The 22,276-nt window shown below is 35.9% G+C and overlaps 1 protein-coding gene across 6 annotated transcripts in view; it reads left to right on the top strand.

Annotated features, from left to right (window-relative positions):
* Nucleotides 1–22,276, top strand: part of LRCH3 (leucine rich repeats and calponin homology domain containing 3) — a 98,558-nt gene that overhangs the window by 36,581 nt on the left and 39,701 nt on the right. For all 6 annotated transcript variants that reach the window (XM_043875263.1, XM_043875264.1, XM_043875266.1 and 3 more), the window contains exons 2-9: nt 2,534–2,678; nt 4,272–4,398; nt 4,844–4,949; nt 8,283–8,419; nt 9,658–9,767; nt 16,142–16,235; nt 17,438–17,558; nt 19,066–19,214. In XM_043875263.1, the coding sequence (XP_043731198.1) occupies nt 2,534–2,678; nt 4,272–4,398; nt 4,844–4,949; nt 8,283–8,419; nt 9,658–9,767; nt 16,142–16,235; nt 17,438–17,558; nt 19,066–19,214 (989 nt within the window). The remainder of the gene's footprint in view (nt 1–2,533; nt 2,679–4,271; nt 4,399–4,843; nt 4,950–8,282; nt 8,420–9,657; nt 9,768–16,141; nt 16,236–17,437; nt 17,559–19,065; nt 19,215–22,276) is intronic.

The raw sequence follows: 22,276 nt of genomic DNA on the forward strand, positions 1-22,276 counted from the left end.
GTTAAATAAATACGACCTAATAGACATAACCAAAACATTAATCCAATGTAGAATAAATATTCTTGTCAAACTCACAAAGGCTTCCCAAATAATTCAGTAGTAAAGAATCTGCCTGCCAATACAGGAGACGTGGGTTCAATCCCTGGGTTGGGAAGATCCCCTGGAGAAGGGAATGGCTACCCATTCCAGTATTCTTACGTGAAGAATTCCAAGTCAGAGGAGCCATGGGGTCACAAAGAACTGCCCCAGGTGGAAAGCTTAGTTCCAGTGCATCATAGAGGTTGTTTCACTATTTTGGTGTAAAATGCCATTCAAGGTACCCCAGCAGCTTGATCTGAGCTCCAAGGATGAGGCAAACCATGAATTGGCAAGGGAAAATAATTCACTTAAAGGAACTCTAGCAGCAAGAGAGAGGATGAATAAGGATTACATCTAGAAAAAAGCAACTTCAATGAAATAGAACTATTAGAAGAGATAATGACAAGTTTAACAAACAGAACAAAACAGAATGATCCAGTAATTCCACTCCTGGGCATTTATCTGGAGAATAGTTCGAAAAGATACATGCACTTTAGTGTTCATAGCAGCACTATTTACAATAGCCAAGACATGGAAGCAACATAAATGTCTCTTGACAGATGAATGGATAAAGATGTGGTACAAATGTATACAATGAAATATTACTCAGCTATAAAAAAGAATGAAATAATGCCATCTGCAGCAACATGTATGGATCTAGAGATTATCATACTAAGTGAAGGAAGTCAGAGAAAGACAAATATCATATGATATCACTTATTTGTGGAATCTTAAAAAGTGATACAGATGAACTTGTTTACAAAGCAGAAACAGACTTAAGACATAGAGGACAGATTTATGACTACCGAAGGGCAAAGGACAGGAAAGAGGTGGGGATAAGTTAGGAGTTTGGAATTAGCAGATACAGACTACTATATACAAAATAAACAACAAGGTCTTACTGTAACAGCACAGGGAACTATGTTCAATATCCTGTAATAAACTCTAATGGAAAAGAATCTGAAAAAGGAGATATATGTCAAGTTACATATATACATAGGCATGTGTATACATATATATATGGGCTTCCCTGGTGGCTCAGATGGTAAAGAATCGGCCTGCAATGCGGGAGACCTGTATTTGATCCCTGGGTTGGGAAGATTCCGCTGGAGGAGGGCATGGCAACCCAATCCAGTCTTCTTGCCTGGAGAATCCCCATAGATGGAACCTGGAGTCACAAAGCGTCGGACAGGACTGACCCACTAAGCACAGCACAGTGTGTGCACATGTGGGCGTGCATGTGTGTGCACACACACACACTCACACACACACACACACACACACACAGAAAATACTGCAAGGTGTACTACTGGATTACAAAAGAAGATAACATAGATGTTTGTTTTTTCCCCTTTGTCAGCTTATAAGATAATGAATTGGTTCTTTAATCATCTTTGGGGGAGTGTTTTATTTTAAACTCCTTTAATTCAGTAGCATATTATAGATTTCAGTCTGCTGCATTTATTATCTTTACTGAATCTCAGATTGTCTCATCTTTGGCCAGTGGGAGCAAAGATGTTTCCTGAGTCCTTTTGATGTGACGCTGATACTTTTTGACTGATAAAGAGACAGTATTTTGTTTTGTTTTTCTTCATTTTTCAGAAAATCTCAGGATGTTGTCTGTGCTTTTGGGAATGTGGATTTTAGGGATCCATTTGTTTTCTAGGATATTTGATACTTAGCATGATCTGTGATATGATTTGAAATGAAATTCCAAGGCTGATATTCCTTGAAATTTATGTTACTTGCAAAGAATAATGGTTTTATCTTTTTAGTATGTGTGTGTGTGTGTGCCAGGTTGCTTCAGTCATGTCTGACTCTTTGCAACCCCATGGACTGTCGCCCGACAGGCTTCTCTATCCATGGGATTCTCCACGCAGGAATACTAAAGTGGGTTGCCATGCCCTCCTCCAGGGGATCTTCCTGTCTCAGGGATCAAACCCCCATCTCTCACATCTCCTGCATTGGCAGGCAGGCTCTTTACCATTCGGGCCACCTGGGAAGCCCATTTAGTATTTATGGAGACTCAAAAGTTAACCAATGGGGCTTCCCTGGTGGCTCAGATTGTAAATAATTGGCCTGCAATATGGGAGACCTGGGTTCAATTCCTTGATTGGGAAGATCCCCTGGAGAAGGGCATGACAACCCAGTCGAGTATTCTTGCCTGGAGAATTCGATGGACAGAGGAATGTGGTAGGCTACAGTCTATGGGGTCGCAAAGAGTCAGACCCAACTGAGCGACTAACACACGCAAAAGGAACCAGCATTTTCCAGCAACAGATGTAGAGGCATATGTTAAGCTGGTTTATTCAGTCGGTTAATGTTTGAATGTTTACTCTGGACCAAACTTCACAATAGGAACTCTGGGAAATTCTGACAATTACAAAACCTACTTTTTGGTTAAAATTTTTATAAAATAAGTTCCAGGGATTAATTTTAAAATTATTTGTTTCAGATCTGTCACGAAATCGCCTCTCAGAAATTCCCATAGAAGCATGTCACTTCTTTTCTCTTGAGAATCTCAATTTATACCAAAATTGTATTCGATATGTACCAGAGGCAATTCTAAACCTACAAGCGCTAACTTTCTTAAATATTAGGTAAGAACTTTTTTTTTAATTTTAGTTTTGTGTGGTGTTTTCAATTTTCCTCATCCCTTTCACTAAAGTTAACATTATCTGAGTAATTCCCGTCCTGTGGCTGACCCCATGTTTCCATTTCAGGGGGCACGGGTTTGTTGCCTGGTCAGGGAACTAAAATCCTGCATTCCTTGCAGCCAAAAAATAAAAATAATACTTTTTAAAAAAATTACATCATCTGTTTATCTCAGCAATATCTCTTCATGTTTTTAGGCTAAATTAACAATATTTTCTGGGTCCCTCTAGTTTCTCCCTTAGTCTTTGCCTTTGCAATAGTTAAACTCTATAAGAGCTGTTACCTAATTGTCTTGTAGCAATGGTTGTCCAATTACATTTTCAAATAAGTTTCATCAAATAAGAATGATAGATCTGAAATTATTTTGATTCTTGTGATTATGTATTTTTGTGTACTAAGTTCTGAACATATAAATGCATTTATTTAACTCATCTACTCCGTTGTTTCACATCTTACAAGACTTCTTTTGTTATTTCATTATAAAAAGTTATAAATGTTGACTGGAGAAAATAAATTTAGAAAAGTAAAGGAAATACATCAAAATGTGTCTGAATTAATAGATGAAATTTTCCCTTTTTTTTCTAGGCCTTTAGTCGAATTTTTGAATAAATTTTTCCCCTTGTCAAGAAATATCCTTTGGAAATATTTTTTATATGTAATCATTTTAATGTACAGTTTATTTTTCTAAAACTCATTTTTGCTCTCAGATATTTACTTATTTTTTCAGTTTTTTCCCACAAAAGTAGAACTATTAGACAGCTTTGTATGTGAATATCTACTTATTAGATATGAGAAGTTTTAATGGCTCATGATCTATTAATAAAATCATCAAAAGATCTTACAAATGGGGGCTGTTGTTACTAAGGATTAAGATGTTAAATATGCATAAGGAAAACTTTAACTTAGTTTTATCCTTATGATCTATTTTTTACTTCCAGTTCTGATTTGTATACTTTTGTTTAGATAAAAGATTTCTTATCTATACTTCAGTTAGTATGATATATCTGAATTCACAATCTGTCCCTTGTTTCCCATAGAACTATATTTGGGTTGTTTATATACATTTGGTTATAATGCTGTGATGATGAGGCAGGCAAATTACAAATACTCTTAATGTTTATAACTCTTTGGAAAGAAGAGGAGAGGATGTTAGTTACCTACCCTATTTTAAAATAATTTTTCCTGTATAAATTTAACTGTAATACAGTAATATGATTTGCTTATGAGACATCTCATTATTTGCAAAGGAGTTTTATGGTGCAACAGTCCTGTAAACCCTGTGATTTACAGATGAGGAATCTGTGTAAGATGCAGATAAATTAAATGCTTTGCCTAAAAAACAAAGCTGACAAGTGAGTTTGACAAGTAACAAACTTGAGCTCAAATCTGTTTGTTTTTTCAAACTCAAATATAATATCCTGTTTCTTTCTTATAAGATTTACATTTGTTATTATACAGAGTGTAGAATGAGAAAGATGGCAGTTTTTTTCCCTGAGTGGTGGGCTCTGACTTAGTTCTTTTTCTGCTTACCCATTTAGTCGAAACCAACTGTCAACATTGCCGGTACATTTGTGTGATTTACCATTGAAAGTCTTAATTGCTAGCAATAACAAATTGGTCTCACTTCCAGAAGAAATTGGACATCTCAGATATTTAACGGAACTTGTAAGTGAATATTTCATTTTTTGATTGTTTTATGTATATATGTATGTGTATTAAAAAGCAGAAATGTAACTTTGCTGACAAAAACCATAGCTTTGACTATACAAAGCTTTGTCGACACAGTGATGTCTTTAATATGCTGTCTAGGTTTATAATAGGTTTCCTTCCAAGGAGCAAGCATCTTTTAATTTCATGGCTGCAGTTACTGTCAGCAGTAATTTTGGAGCCCAAGAAAATAAAATCTGTCACTGCTTCCATCAGTCAAAAGCCTATACATTTAAAAAATCAAATTCTAGTACAAACTGTGGAATTATTCCTGGACACAAAATCATAGTATTTTTTACAACCGGGGGGTATTATGCTGTCCAAACCTCATTTTGCAGATAGTTTAAAGCTGGCAAGTTTGTAATATCAGTACAGTTCTTTACTGTGTGTGTTGTTGAAATAGGATGTGAGCTGCAATGAAATTCAAACAATACCTTCCCAAATTGGTAATTTGGAGGCCTTGAGAGACCTTAATGTAAGAAGAAATCACTTAGTACGTTTGCCTGAAGGTAAGAAACTGTGAAACAGTTGTTTTGTTTTGTTTTTTGCCTTTTTATTTTAAAGATCTGTCAGACTGATTTGCACATCAAAAATGTATAAAAGTTACAGCAAGTGTTTGAGGTGTAATGATTTATTTAATACATGTTATCTGTTCTGGTGTAGATTTTAAAAGCTAGACTCTTGATTGAAAAGCTCCAATAACTATTGAGTAGTGATGGTAATTTTAGATCCTGTTAACTGATAATGTAGGGTCTCTGGAAGTTTCATTTGGCCTAACTACTTAAGAGAAATTTCACATGTTTTTGATAAATCATATACATGATTACTGGAAAAAACATAGCTTTCACTAGATAGACCTTTGTTGGCAAAGTGGCTCTTTTTTAATACGCTATCTAGGTTTGTCATAGCTTTTCTTCCAAAAAGCAAGCATCTTTTAATTTCATGGCTGCAGGCACCATCTGCAGTGATTCTTCCTGCATCAGAGATTCACATCTTTCATTCTGAGAAATTGTTTTATATCTGTTTGATAATTTCCTGTCTTCTGATTTCTGTTTTCTCCTTCGAGAATTTTTGCTAATTGGATAGTGGACTCTTAATTGATCTTATGATTTTCTTATATTTTTTATTGTTCATTTCTTTGTCATTTTGATTAACCAGGTGGTAACAGTTCAACCATTTATAATCTAACCATTCTTCTGAATTTTTAATTTCTGCCATCTAATTTTTCATCTCTAAAAACCCTTACTTTTTGCTGATTTAAAAACAAAATCCTTTCCTTTTTCAGTAATTTAGTATTTTATTGTTCTGAAATTGGAGACATTAGTTCTAGTTTTCAGAGTTTTTTTCTGTTTCCTGTATGTTAACCTGTTTTTTCCTGCACTCATTTTTTTCCATTGTTTTGCATATTTTGATTTCTCTCTCATATGTTGAAAGCTCTTCTAAATGTTTGTGGGTCATATGCCATTTATACAAAGCTAATTAGAAATTCCAAGTGTACTGGGCAGAAATTGTATTAAGCAGTAAGCTGGATATTTTATTGGAGGAAACTCTATATCAGTATCTAAAGGCCTTTTGTATGGGACTATATAGTTTGTCCAGAGAAAGATGTTTTCTTTCTTCTATGCTGTGTATCTCCTTAACTAACTGCCATTCAAGGCTAGGGAATGGGGTGAGGTTGGGTAGCAAAGTGCTGAGGTCTTGTTGCTAAGTTTGTAGACTTTCACTTAAATCCTCCATTTTTAGCAGGCAACTCATCCTGACTTTCCATTGCGCGGTCCTTGAGTTCAGAGGCTTTCAATTCAGTTTCACTAAAGGATAACTTGTTGACTTCTGTTGTGAATGGAAAGGAGCATGCATAAGTTAGGATTGAAAGCCTGTGCATCTAACTTGTTTTTATACAGATTGTCATCTAATCCTTTTGTTATTCCCAGCTTTCTGTGGTATCAGACCTAGTTTCTAAGACTTTCTGTTGTTCCGTAAGGGGTCACCATTTCATGCAAAGTCGGGCACAGAAAAGGACAGAAATGATATGGACCTAACAGAAGCAGAAGACATTAAGAAGAGGTGGCAAGAATACACAGAAGAACTGGACGGAAAAAGATCTTAATGACCTGGATAACCATGATGGTGTGATCACTTACCTAGAGACAGATATCGTGGAATGTGGGCCTTAGGAAGCATTACTACAAACAAAACTAGTGGAGGTGGTGGAATTCCAGCTGAGCTATTTCAAATCCTAAAAGATGATACTGTTAAAGTGCTATACTCAATATGCCAGGAAATTTGGAAGACTCAGCAGTGGCTACAGGACTAGAAAAGGTCAGTTTTCATTCTAATTCCAAAGAAAGGCAATGCTAAAGAATGTTCAAACTACCGCACAATTGCAGTCATTTAAAATATTAGCAAGGTAATGCTCAAAATCCTTGCAGCTAGGCTTCATCACTGTGTGAACCAAGAACTTCCAGATGTTCAAACTGGGTTTAGAAAAGGCAGAGGAGCCAGAGATCAAATTGAAAACATCCGTTGGGTCATAGGAAAGGCAAGGGAATTTTAAAAAAAAATGTACTTCTGCTTCACTAAAGGCTAAAGCCTTTGTGTGGATCACAACAAACTGGAAAATTCTTAAGGAAATGGGAATACCAGACCACCTTACTTGCCTCCTTAGAAACATGTATGCAGGTCAAGAAGCTACAGTTAGAACTGGACACGGAACAGCGGATTGGTTCAAAATTGGGAAGGGAGTACATCAAGGCTATATATTGTCACCCTGCTTATTTAACTTATATGCAGAGTCCATCATGTGAAATGCTGGGCTGGATGAATCACAAGCTGGAATCAAAATTGCCGGGAGAAATATCAATAACCTCAGATATGCAGATGACACCACCCTAATGGCAGAAAGCGAAGAGGAACTAAAGGGCCTCTTGATGCAGGTGAAAGAGGAGATTGAAAAAAGCTGGCTTAAGACTCAGCATTCAAAAAATGAAGATCATGGCATCCAGTCCCATCACTTCATGGCAAATAGGTGGGGAAAAAATGGAAACAGTGACAGACTTTATTTTCTTGGACTCCAAAATCACTGCGGACAGTGAATGCAGCCATGAAATTAAAAGACACTTGTTCCTTGGAAGAAAAGCTATGATAAACCTAGACAGCATATTAAAAAGCAGAGACATCACTTTGCTGACAAAGGTTGGTCTAGTCAAAGCTATGGTTTTTCCAGTAGTCATGTACGGAAGTGAGAGTTGGACCATAAAGAATGGTGAGCGCCAAAGAATTGATGCTTTTGAACTGTAGTGCTGGAGAAGACTCTTGAGAGTCCCTTGGACAGCATGGAAATCAAACCAGAATATTCACTGGAAGGACTAATGCTGAAGCTGAAGCACCGATACTTCAGCCATCTGATCGAAGAGCCAATTCATTGGAAAAAACCCTGATCCTAGGAAAGATTGAGGGCAGGAGGAGAAGGGGGTGCCAAAGGGTGAGATGATTGGATGGCATCACCAACTCAACGGACATGAGTTTGAGCAAACTCTGGGAGTTGGTGGTGGACAGGGAAGCCTGGCATGCTGCAGTCCATGGGGTTGCAAAGAGTCAGACACGAGTGAGCGACTGAACAGCAGCAACAACATAAGGGGTCAAATAGTTTGCTTTTCATTAATATTACAATCCCTAAGCACCTAGATTTCATTTTATGACACTTCGCTATATATCAGTTAATCATAAGAAAGGATGGACGTAAATACTTCCGTTAAATCAATTATATTTAGATAGAAGCTCCTGAAGAAAAAAATGTCTAGCTTTGAAATATCATTGTATATTTCCACCTTACTTCCCTGCAGAACTAGCAGAGTTGCCTTTGATACGGTTAGACTTTTCCTGCAACAAAATTACAACAATTCCTGTCTGTTATCGGAATCTCAGGCACCTGCAGATGATCACCCTAGATAACAATCCACTACAGTCTCCTCCTGCACAGGTAAACCACAGTTGATTTGAAGTATGTTATAAACTTTTTGGACAAAGGATGAAGTTTAAAAGTTGTAAGTTATATGTATTTACTTTTTGTCAGAAATTAACTTCTTTTTAAAATAAATTCACACTCACATGTATTCTTTAAAAGCCTTGAAGTAAAGGAGATGAGAGATAGGTAATGTTCCAAAAATGTTTTTCCTTTCACTAAATTGACTTTTTCACGTTTGAAGGGTTCTTCCTTAAAGTTTTTTTTTTTTCTAATTAAATTTGAGTTATTTCTTTCTAGTAAAACTTAAATGAAGACAATGTGAATGCTAAAGACAAAATACTCAGCTTACAGAATTAAAGATCATCAGTGTATTTCTCATGTCCGTTGTCTTTGTACCTTCCTGTTTTCTAAAATCTTAAGTTCCTCATTGAGTCAGTTTGGTCATTTGTTTATTAGTGACTGAAATGAAACTACTTAATGAAGTTGTTATAAGGTAGCTTTACATACAGATTTCAGACATTCCACGATCTAAAAAGCTTTTTATCTTATATTTTTCGCCATAGCTTTCCTTACTGCAGTTGACTCAGCCTTGTACAGGTGTCTGTGTGGCAGCTGTTAAAAGTGTTTGAGTGAACGTCATAACTACAGAAAGGCCTCATGTCCCTGAAGAGTTTATATGTTGATTTATAGGACAGAAATAAATAGGTGGCAACAGAACTATATATGACTTTAAAATTTAATCATTTCCTGCTTTTCTTTCTTACAGGAAGTAGGATTGAAAACATAATTGTGCATGATTGTTGCATTTCTAAAAACAAAAGTTGCCAGTAGAATCCATGGGGAGCAATGCTTTAAATCTCTGACTGTGCCTAACTAGTCAATATAAGTTTACTTGGTATTCTAACAGTGTTTATAATCATGAATTATGTATATTATGTTACTGAAACTTACTAGTGACTAGAAAACAAAAACCTACATTTATATCACTTAAACACCTAAGGTAACAAATGATATAATGTGTTATAATGAGTTAATTTTTAATATTACCATACATACTTAATAGAAATACCTTCTATTTCCAATATACATTAAATAAAAAGCTGATTGTGATTTAAAAGGCAGGGGCTCCTTCAGTTAAAAAAAATAAGTAAATTTAAAATTAAAAAAAATAAAAGGAGCAGAAGGAAAAAAGGTTCGGGTACACATATATTTCAGCTGAATAATAATTTGTTTCTATATGTTACTTTACTTAGATATGTATAAAAGGCAAAATCCACATATTTAAATACCTGAACATGCAGGCTTGTAAGATTGCTCCAGATCTGCCAGATTATGATAGGAGACCCATGGGTTTTGGCTCCTGGTGAGTATATTGTATTCTTTCATTTATTATTTTCCATCTCACAGAGAATCAAATAAATGGAACCCTTAAATTTGCCTGACAGTTTGTTTGACCAAAGCAAAATAACCTATTTTAACGTTATTTTTCTCAGAATGCTTATATTAAGTAAAAAATTGATTACATAGATGTGACCAAGTATAGTTCTAAGTCAGGGTTTCTTAACCTCAGCACTGTGGATATTTTGAAATAGATAATTATTTGTGGTGAGGAGCTGTCCCATACACTGGAAGATACTCAACAGCTTCCCTGGCTTCTGTAGCACTTTCCCAATGTGACAAACAAAAGTGTCTCCAGTTGTTACCAAGTATCCTGATAGGTCCTCAGTTGAAAACTGATGGTCTAAGTGACTTTAATACTAACTAACCTTGGCTCTCCTGTTAACTAACTCTGTAACTTAAGGCAACTCATTCAAACTTTCTGGGCTTCATTTTTCACAAAGGGAGTGAAGGGGTTGGATTTGATGACCATTAATGTCACTTTGGGATCTTATAAGCCTGTGAATCCCTCAGCTGCATACAGCATCAGACTTTTCAAAGGCATTTCCTTGGCATTCCCAACCATTGCAGCAGTCTTAAGTATTCATAAGGTCTTTAAAGGCAAAATAGATATCTCAGTGAAGGTGTAATAATATTAATAAACTTTACTCAAAAGAACCCTTTAGGCATTCTCTTAGAACTTGTCACATTTTACGTAAAAGCACAGTCCTGACCTTCTCAGTGTCCTAATTTAAAACAGATTAACAAACTTCTATTCTATTAGAGTTTCTAAAAGCAAACATATTAAAAATACAAAAATAATTCAAAGGAAAAAATAAAACCATAAAAAGCAGATGCATATTAACAAAATTAAAATTAGTGATAAATTCTGAAAGGGAGAAAGATTCCAAGTGAAAGAGACATAAGGGGGCTTTAAGGGTATTCATGTCTCACCATACCTTAAAAGCTATGTCAGTTATAGCTATTTTTTTATTTTATATGGTATTTCATAATTTTAATAAAGTTTTTAAAAACAATGAAGCTCTAGAAACATAGCAGTTTGACATCACCACGCATATATGTAAAGTACCCTTCATATTTTAATAATATTTTAAGTTACTACTGTATTTTAGCACTGTACAGTAATTGGTGCTACTTAAGAAAATGCTAAGATTTATCTTCCCAGTAAAGGGAAATACATATTATAATTTAAATTTTTTAAACTATATTTTTAGCTTTCTCTGCCTAAAGTCATCAGAAACAGCTTTGTAATGATATTTGGAGTTTTTTGGTCTGGCTGTTAGACTGCAGATTTGTATAGACCGAAGGACATTGGGAACACCAGCTTTAATCTAGTTGTTTGGTTTAGTATACTTACACAAGTACAGGGAGAAATGATGCATATGCATAAAAGATTCCTACCAGAACATCCTCAGCACTAGCACTTTTGACTCTGAGAGGACTAAAAGCAAGTATGTGGTATTAAGGAAGACAAAAAAGGTTTCGAAAAGATGGTGGGCGGGGGAGATTAGGTCTTACAGTGTGCTGATCTAGGTCTCTCTTAGAGGAAGAATTTTGGCAGTGGGGAAGATATGAGGAAAGCCAGACCACTAATACCAAGAATTTTTTAATTTTCTCCGTTATTTCCTTTTCATTTCTTTTTCCTCTTACCTCACTTCATTGCTTATAATATGGAACTCTTATTATCTCTAGAAGAAAGTTTTGTTTTTCCTATTTAAATATTTCTAAAAGTTTCTATTCCTGTACTGTTAAAAAAAAATGTACAACAACAAAAAAAGTAGCTTTTAGAGGACTTTCCTGGTAGTCCAGGGGTTAGGACTCAGCTCTTCCACTGCTAGGGTTTGGGTTTGATCCCCCTTCTGGAAACCAAGATCCCACATGCCATGAGGTGTGGGCAAAAAAGTAAATAGTACTAATCTTTTTTTTTTTCAAGTTGTTTTTATTTTATATATACACTAATTTATTTTCTCCCTTGGAGTTAGTAACCATTGCAAAGGAAAAGTTTTCCTCTCCTGAAGTAGCAGAGTAGGAATATTAAACTGCTGCTGTTGCCTTGAGGTCTGTGTGTGAGAAGATGAATAGTGATTACTGGGTGTGTGTATGTGTAATGATTACAGGGCATACCTGAAGAAACCAAGGAGGAAACATCATTACCTGTTTGAGTAGTGAGCTTTGATTGAGGGCCACAGTGCTAGTTACAGAATCTTTTTCTCTCTGATTCTGTCCTTAGTTTTGAGGACTAAGAAGTCTTCACCTAATTTCTTTGAATATTGCAGTCTTCATTGTTTTCCTTTTAAAAAACAGACATAAAAAGTTCATGGGAAGAGATTTGTTTGCTAAGAGATATAAGAAGGCTTGAATCAATAGAGAAACTCTTCCTAAATGGGCAGTCTAGATAGCATAAACATATCATGTTTCTCAAAGGAGTTAGTAATTACAGATCTAATATATTCCAATCCCTGTATCATCCCTAATTATGCTCAATAGATTATCCTCTGCATTTTCTATTTTTCCAGAGTTATGTTACTGTATTTGTGATTATTTCAGAATATCCTATAAGTTTATATATATATCAGTATATATGTTGTGTGTGTGTGTGTATATATATATATATATAAGAAAAATATCTCCTTCAGCTCCTCTTGCACCAACAAATGACACGTTGTACTTTCATGTCCTTTCTTACTAAGGTACAGATTAATAAGATTGCATTGTAGTTGGCAGTGCATTTATTCAGAATGCAGTCACGGAGTTAGATGGCCCTGGTTCTGGCTCTGAATGTCTGTACTGTTGGGCAGTTTTCTATTTATTTTTGGCTGTGACGGGTCTTTGTTGCTGCATGTGGACAGGGCTACTCTGTAGTTGTGATGTTCGGGCTTCTCATTGCAGTGACTTCTTTTGTGGATCACAGGCTCCAGGCGCATGGGCTCAATAGTTGCGGCTTGTGGGCTCTGGAGCATGAACTCAGTAGTTTGGTACATAGGCTTAGTTGCCTCAAGGCATGAGGAATCTTCCCAGACCAGGGATCGAACCCATGTCCCCACATTGGCAGGCAGATTCTTAACCACTGAACCACACAGGATCTTCACTGTATCATGTGGGCTCAGTAGTTGTGATCTTTGGGCTTAGTTGCTTCAAGACGTGGGATCTTAGATCCCTGACCGGGAATTGAACCTTAACCCCTGCGTTGCAAGGTGGATTCTTAACCAGTGGACCACCAAGCAAGTCCCTCAAATGTATTGCTCTTTCCTTGTACCTTAAGTTCTGATTCATTGTGACAGCATGACATAGTAACTTTTTTAAAGTTGCATACACAAATTGTAAGAATACATGGAATACAAAATTGAATACCAGAAGAACACTACATGTTTTAAATTTGTACCATTGAAAGTTGTTTTTCAACCTAGGCCATCTTATTAAATAAAACGCTAACAGACCAATTTTTAACCTAGGTTTTGTCATGTTTTAGACTTCAAATTAAGCTAACTTTTTAAAACTATGTTCAAGAACAAGCAAAAACTAAAGCTTTTATAGCTTTAGAAGAAAATGTAGAAGAATATCTTTGTGACTTGGGGAATGCAAGGATTTCTGAGGACACAGAAAGCAATAACCATTAAAAAAGAAATGATAAGCTCAATTTAATGAAAATTAAAGCCATCTATTTATGAAAAGAAACTGTTTAGAAAATAGGCAAACCACAGACTGAGGGAAATGATTTGCAAAATACATATAAAACAATAGACTTACATCCAGACTGTATAAAGAATGTGCCAGTTGTGTCTGACTCTTTGCAAGCCCATGGGCTATAGCCTACCAGGCTCCTCTGTCCATGGGGATTCTCCAGGCAAGAATACTGGAGTGGGTTACCATGCCCTCCTCCAGGGGATCTTCCCAACCCACGGATCGAACCAGGGTCTCCTGCATTGCAGGCGGATTCTTTACCAGCTGAACTACCAGGGAAGCCTGCAACTTAATGTTAAAAAGACAAACAACCCAACTGAAAACTGGACAAAAGGCTTGAATAAACTTTACAAAGAAAGATACATAATTGATCAGTAAGCACACAGAAAAGTGCTTAACATCATTAATCATCATTGAAATGCAAATTAAGTCACAGTGAGCTGTCAGTGCATATCCACAGGAATAAAATTAAGGCTGACAACACCAGACGGAAGGATGTGGAGCAACCAGTGCTGTCATGTTGCTTATGTAATGTAATTTGAGTTGTAAAAAAGTAAAATCAGAACATCCATTTTGGAAAGTTAGTTTGGCCGATTTTTTTTAACAACTTTATTGAGATAAAATTTACCCATTTTAAGTGTCCAATTTGGTGAGTTTTGGTAAATGGATACAGTCACAAAACTACCAACACAATCAAGATACGTATTTTCTTTTAATCACCCTCAGCCCCAGGCAATCACTAGTCAGCTCTCTGTCATTTGCCTTTTCTAGAATTTCATAGAAATGAAATCAAATATCATATGGCGTTTTGTCTGTGGCTTTACTTAGCAAGCTGTTTTCAAGATTATTGATGTTGTATTTTTAAATAGGCCAAAGATTTGAACATACATTTCATAAAAGAAGATAAATAAATAGCCAATAAGCACATTAAAATATTAAATATCACTAGTCGTCAGAGAAATACAAATTAACATTACACTTTACACCCATCAGAATAATAACTAAAATTAATGACTGGCAGTACAGTGTTGGCAACTGGAACTCCAGTATATTGTTGTTGGGAATTTTAAATGATTCAGCTACTTTTAAAAACAGATTGGCATTTTTTTGTTTTTAAGTTAAACCTGCACTTACCATATAAATTCATTCATCCAGGATGAATTCACTGACATGATGCCAAGTAGAAAAAGAGTACATACTCCATTTTTGTGCATTCTAGAATAAGCAGAACTGTTGCAGGAAGAGGGACCCCTTCCAGGGCCAAAACTGGGCTCTTGGCTAACACTCGGAAATGAATTGTCCGAGGAGACACATGTGCTGACAAAGCAAGAGATTTTATTGGAAAGGGCACCCAGGTGGAGAGCAGGAGGGTGAGGGAACCCAGGAGAACTGCTCTGCCGCATGGCTCGCAGTCTCAGGGTTTTATGGGGATGGGATTAGTTTCGCGTGGTCTTTGGCTATTCATTCTAATTCAGTCTTTCCTGGTGGCGCACACATCGCTCAGCCAAGATGGATGCTGGCGAGAGGGATTCTGGGAAGTGGACGGACTCGCGGTGTCTCCTTTCGACCTTTCCCAAACTCTTCTGGTTGGTGGTGGCTTATTAGTTCCATATTCCTTATCAAGATCTCCTGTCATAAAACAGCTCTTGCAAATGGTCACTATGGTGCCTGGCCAGGGTGGGCGGCTTCAGTGTGCTTCCCCTAACAGAGCAAATTACCCCAAACTTACAGGTTTGAACAACACAAATTAATCATTTTATGGTATAGGTCAGAAATCTAAATTTTGGTCTCATTGAGCTAAAATTAAGATGCTGGTGGTGCTCCATTCTTTTCTGTAGGTTCTGAGTAGACTGTGTTTCCTTGCCTTTTTCAACTTCTAGAGGTTGTGTGCTTTCCTTGGTTCTTGTCCCTTCCTTTGTCTTTAAGCCAGCATTGTATCCTCTTCTTTTTCCCTCTTTCACGTTCAAGAAACCTTGTGATTACATTGAGCCCATTCATACAATTCAGGATAATCTCCTTATTTTAAAGTACTCTTACTAGCATCCTGCCTTTTATCTCCAACCTTAATTCCCGTTTACAATGTAAAGTAACATATTTACAGGTTTCAGGGATTATATCTTTACATCTTTGAGAATAATTATTTGGCCTTCTATACTAATTTAAAGTTAAAAAAATTTGAATGGTAGTTGCTTCTTAGTTGATGAGGTGAGGGAAGTTGACTGGGAAGGGATGTGTGCTAATTTTCTGGTGAAGTAGAAATGTCCTATATCATGATAGGGGTGTATGTTACAAAGATGCATTCATTTGTCAAAGGTTTGTGTATTTCAGTGTGTATAAATTTTACCTTAAGAAAGAGAGTGCTATTAAAAACAATAATGGAGAGGTACGTTGGGAATGGCTAGAGGAATAGATGAAGTAAGAGTGTTGATATTTTTGAAGGTGGATGATGAGGACATGAAAGTTCATTATTCTCTTCTACCTGATTTCTTTGAGTTTGGAACTTTTCATACTGAAAAGTTAAAGGAGTACTCACTTCATTCTAAGCAATTAAGTCCCTAAATGCCATGAAAATATTTATTGCTAAAATTGCATCTATTTCAAATGTTAATTTTTAAAGTATCAAACTTCACAATGAGAACTAAAGTTTCTTTTTGGCAGCCATGAAGAACTGTACTCAGGTCGTCCCTATGGAGCACTTGATTCAGGTTTTAACAGTGTGGACAGTGGTGATAAGAGATGGTCAGGGAATGAAGTAAGTATTTATTGTACATGCTGCAACTTCTGATTAAGAGGAAGTAAAATGATGAAAATGGAAAGTGTCTTAATTGGACTCAATTTCTTGTTACGTAAAATATAGAAAAGCCAAATGAGGGGTAAAACTCCCACATAGTCCTGTCACTCAGAAATGGTATTATGTTTCTTCATCGTCTTTTTAGCATATTGTGTTTTACATGTTTGTTATCTCATTGTCTCATATAAATCATTTTATATCCTGGAAGATCTGAATGGGAACTGAGCCAGTTACATGGGAAATCTAAAATTTGAGTGCCTGGGTAATCTTGAGCAGAGATGAATAGAAGATCTGCTAGGTGAGAAAATAGAACTATAGGCTGATGGGTAATAAGATAAGAACCTAATGAAGTTATCTACATGCTCAAGATAAATAAGTAACTTTCTCAGCTAATTATATCATTTTTCTCTTTTGTTCTAATTATTAGTATTATGTTTTCTCTCTTTTTAAATTACTAAAGTATAATACTTTAGCTATAAATTAGGTTAAATAATAAAAAGATTTTGTTAGCAAGGCTGGTAGTATACCATTTTTAACATTGTTTTATTTGGAGTCTAAAGCAAATTAGTTTTAGAATACAGCCCATTTGTCATTTGAAATTGCTTGGCTATTTGTGTGTGGTTGGGTGTGTACATGATTGTGGCAATATCAAAAAAGATACATTTTTTTGGCTGTACTGGGTCTGTGTTGCTACCCTCAGGGTTTCTCTAGTTGCATCAAGCAGGGCCTACTCTCTAGGTGTGGTGTGCAGGCTTCTCATTGCAGTGGCTTCCCTTCTTGCTGGAGCACAGGCTTTAGGGCCCATGGGCTTCTGTAGTTGTGGCTCCCAGGCTCTAGAGTACAAGGTCAGTAGTTGTGGCACACAGGCTTAGTTGCCTCACAGCGTGTGGGATCTTCCCAGATCAGAAATTGAGCTAGTGTCCCCTGCATTGCAAGACGGATTCATAACCATTAAACCACCAGGGAAGCCCCATTTTAACCATTTTTAAGTGTGCATTTCAGTGGTGTTAAGTACATTCATATTGTTGAATAATATGTGCATCTTTCTAGATGCATCTCTGGAATTATTTTGCTCTTTTTTAAAAAATATAAATTCTGAGTTTATGCTATAAATACCTTGTCTAAAATTTGAAGTGATTTAGTGTTTCTACTGTTTTTTTAAGCCTACAGATGAATTTTCAGATCTGCCTCTTCGAGTAGCAGAAATTACTAAAGAACAAAGACTACGAAGAGAAAGCCAATACCAGGAGAATCACAGCAGTTTAGTAGTAACAAATGGTGGAGGTAAACATGATTCCTGACAACATCCAAAATCTTTTTTATCTCTGACTTTTTAAATGGCCTTTTCACATCCATTCCTTTTATTTATATATCTGTAACTTCTTCCAGTCTTTTTTTAGAGACCTCCCTCCCCTTCTCATGTGAATAGAAAAAAAAATGTTTTCAATTAGGATTAAATTTCAATTTCTCTATGTTTTCAGACTTGTAATTAAAATATAATGTTTTTCTCTTAATTTTATTTTGGGAGAGAACTTTACTAAGGACAGTTTATCTGGAATAGACATTTGCTAATCTTTTCTTTTTTTTTGGCTGTGCTGAGTGTTGGTTACTGTGTGGGCTTTTTCTCTAGTTGCAGTGATCATACACTGCATTTTACACTGCAGTCTCCAGCTGCAGTGTGTGGGCTTCTTGTTGCACTGGCCTCTCCTATAGCGGAGTGTGGGCTCTAGGATGCTCAGACTTCAATAGTTGCAGCAAATGGGCTGGTAGTTGTGGCTCCGGGACTGTAGAGTACAGGCTCAATAGTTCTGGTGCACAGGCTTAGTTGCTCCACGGCATGTGGGAAATTCCTGGATCAGGGATCAAACTGGTGTCTCCTGCATTGACAGGCAGATTCTTTACCACTGAGCCATAGGGGAAGCCTGATCTTTGCTAATCTTGATTTAACCATGGTCTTCTTAGACGTATTCTCCTTTTTAAAGATTCTCTTTGTGATCATTGTGTGACCTCTTTTAGAAATTGAGTGTCTTCTTGATGTCTGCCTCGTCTTTCATCTGAAATTGTGCTCTTCAAGGGCATCTGAATCTTATTTATGTGCTTCTCACCCCAGAGCATTTTGAGAAGCAAAAATTCCTCAAATGATTCCCTTCCATCCACAAACTGCTGCAACATACCTGCAATACTGACCTGTAAAAAATAGTTTTCTAAATAGGAAAATCTTTTTTTCTAGTAATGGACAGCAGTTACAATAAGGGGAACAGTCATCAGTATCTATTTTTTTATCACCAAGTCTCTGCTCCTGTCTTTTCACTTTTATTTAGAGTTGATTGTGTTAGGTTTTCTGCCTAATTATTCAAAGAGATATGATTAAGCCCCAAACCTAAAACATCCAAAAAAATGAAACAAAACCTAAAAGAAGATATACCCTTCAACATTAAAAAGTTATTCTTTCTCTTTTTGTCTCACAGAGTCAAGCTTGTTTAAAATAGTCAAGAGCTAGCCAAAGAAAAAAGAAATACTAGAGGTCTAAAGTCTACTAATTAGTACCAATTACTGCATTCTTTATAGTGAATCAAGACTAGGACTTTTCTTTAGCCTGTTCTTGTGAGTGACCATGGACTAAATGATAAAGGCTTATGTAATTTAAACTTATTCTTCCCACTTTCAGAATAGAAAACGTTAAGGAAAAGGAAAGAATGCAATTTAATATTTTTTGTTGGCTGTCTAACTTGAATTTTTTTTTTTGATGTGTGTGTGTGTGTGTGTGTGTGTGTGTGTGTCATGTGGACAGTGGAACATGATCTGGATCAGATTGACTACATTGACAGCTGTACTGCGGAGGAAGACGAGGACGAGGTGAGACCACACAAGGGCCTGGACTCGGACAGCCTCAGTTCGCAGTTTATGGCGTATATTGAACAACGGCGAATCTCTCATGAGGTAGTATACACATTTAAACCTAAATTTGTTGCCATCCCCTAGTAAACACAATTTATGATAGTCTAAATTTCTGTCATATCAGTAATTTGTTGGTTTAGGCTCAATTATTTGTTTTATTATCTTTAGTTCCAATTTTTTTACTTTTTCAAACTATTTTTAAAATCAGACAGTATTCTTAAGTAAAGTTGAGATTTATTTTTCAAACAAAAAGACAGATTTCAGAATTTTAAAGAAGAGAAATCTTAAGAAAATGCAAAGGAATATGATGCTTTTTATTGTCATTCTTAATGCTTTTTTATTAACTGATAAATCATAGTTTGGTCAGTAATTAAGAATTGAACCAACGGCAGATTTTTGGAGCAACATACTAACTCAACCATAGAATTTTATGATGAGCTTAATTATATTGGTGCTTTTATGCTAAGTCACACAGAATATAAATTGTTTGCCATTAAAATTCCTGGGTGTCTGTTATAGTGGAGCATTGAGTTGCCTTAGAAAACAAATGAGCATTCAGCCCACTTCGAAGTCTCTGCCAGTTCCCCAAGGGTCTCAAGTAGAAATAGCATTCTTCAGTGTATCTAGTCAGCATAATAAAATGGCTCCACTTCAGTGTGTGTGATGTTAATGTCTGGAGTTGGTCCCAGACTCTGAGCAGAGAGTATTTGAGAAACACTTGGGGCCTTTTTGAAGAATGATGTATTTAGTCTTTTAGAAATAGCGAATAGTCACTTCAAGTGGGACATGTTATAGAGTGTTATTATCATTCTTTTAAAAAAAAAAAAAAAGCTTGGTTTTCCTATCTGAAGACTTGAACACAGTATTTTTTGTTGGTTCAAAAGACACTCTTGTATTTAAAGTTTGATAAATACGTTATTCCCCCCACCCCATATTTGAGGGGAATACATTCCAAGAGCACCAGTGGATGGATGGTACTGAGCTCTATATATACTGTTCTTTCCTATATATACACACCTATGATAAAGTTTAATTTATAAATCAGGCACAGTAAGAGATTAAGAATAATAACTAATAAATATTTGCAACAGTATACTGTAACAAAAATTATGTGAATTTGGATGTGTGCACACTCACACTCTCTCATTATCTCACTGCACAAATTTAATGCCTTTCCCATCTTAACTAAGCATTCATTTACACACACTGTGGGTGTGTAACATTTGCAGTTTGAAGTGCAGTAGCAAAACTAGCATGAATGTCTCTTTCCTTCTTCACAACTTCACAGATGGAAGCTTTGTTCTTACTATAGATCTTACCTTAGAATACAATTTTTTTCTTTCCTTATTAATTCAAGAACTTTCACCTTTTCACTTCAACAAAGCATTTTACACCTTCTCTCAGGCATATCTGAATTACCACCATTACTACTTTTGTACTTGGGGCCATTATTAATAAAATAGGATTACTTGTATACAAGCACTGCTGTACTGTGACAATCTGATAATTGAGAGAAACTTAACTGAGCCAGCTACTAACTGACTAACAGGCAGGATACCCTGGTGAAAGGGATGATTCATAACCCAGGTGGGATGGAGTGGGACAGCTTGTGATTTACCACACTGCTTAGAACAGCATTCAGTATAAAACTTACAAATTGTTTGTTTCTGAAATTTTCCATATAATATTTTTGGACCATGGTTGACTATGGGTGACTAACATCTCAAAAGATGAAACCATCCGATAACGTCCATTGCTATGAATCAAAGTCCTGCAGCCTACAGATAGCAATGTGTACAGGTGATTAATGAAACTACTTGTGGTTCAGACTATAAGCATTTCTGCTAGAGCAAAGGGCATCTAGTTGGCAATAACATTTAAGTTAACAATGCCAACATTATAATCTTAAAGGGAATCCTTTTTCTTTTCTTGTAGTCTTTCTCTTTGACTATTTTATGGTTAATTATCCTGTGTAGATGAGGTATTTCTAGTAAAAGTGAAAATACCTGTTATACTGCCAGTGAAAAATTGTAATATCATTTCTTTAATCCATTACATTGGCTAATTTGTAATCTTTTTTTATTCCATCTACCTATTATGTCTTTATGATTCTGTCATAAGGCTCTTAAGGACTTCTGTGTAAGTCTGCCTGCAGTGCGGGAGACCTGGGTTCAATTCCTGGGTCAGGAAGATGCCCTGGAGAAGGAAATGGCAATCCACTCCAGTATTCTTGCCTGGAAAATCCCATGGACAGAGGAGCCTGGCGGCCTACAGTCCATGGGGTCGCAAGAGTTGGACACGACTTAGTGACTAAACCACCACCCATATATAAAAATAAAATGAAGCAGTATTATTTTAAGTGGTTTAATAACCAGTGAAGAAATTTTTTTTATATTCTTGGATACTGCCTAAAAATGGGTTGTTAAAAACTATTTGAGATTTTAAACGCTCTGCTATTGTTTAAGTTTTATCATAATACCTGTCACATGCATAGAAATATTATTTTAAAATGGGGTATGGCTTATAGACTGTAACATATTTACTTTTTTAATTAAACTAATGTTGTATTCATTTTTGTCACAAAAATTTCATGTACCTCTTGCAGTAATTTTAGGTAATCACAGTATTGTAAAACCTGGGTGATAAGTCGCTGATGGTAGCATACTAAGAGAGATTTCTGTTTACTTAAAAAGTCAAATTCACTAAAATTAGAATAAATATTCTCTCATCCAGATTCTAGAATTGTGTCTCATTTAGTATGATCCTTACGCCCATACTTTACAGGAATCAGCTTTAGCCCTTTGGAGTAATTCACCTAAGATTTTCTAGTTATGTGTGATGTACCTGTTTCTTGGAGATAGACTGTAAATAATTTTACAATTGATTTTTAGGGGGAATAAGTTGGGTTTTTTTCCCTTCTAGAATACCCATTTTGATGATTTTCTTTGGTGTTCAAGTAGGATTATTTTGTTTTTATAGATTCTCATTTGACAGAATACATGATGTCTCTATCTTTGATTTATATTTTTCAGTATATAAGCCATATAACTTAAACCAGTTAAGTTTTCATCAGTAATTTTTTTAAATGACCTTTACCCTTCAGT

This window comes from Cervus elaphus, chromosome 19 (assembly GCF_910594005.1).
Source record: "Cervus elaphus chromosome 19, mCerEla1.1, whole genome shotgun sequence".
NCBI classification, from domain to species: domain Eukaryota; kingdom Metazoa; phylum Chordata; class Mammalia; order Artiodactyla; family Cervidae; genus Cervus; species Cervus elaphus.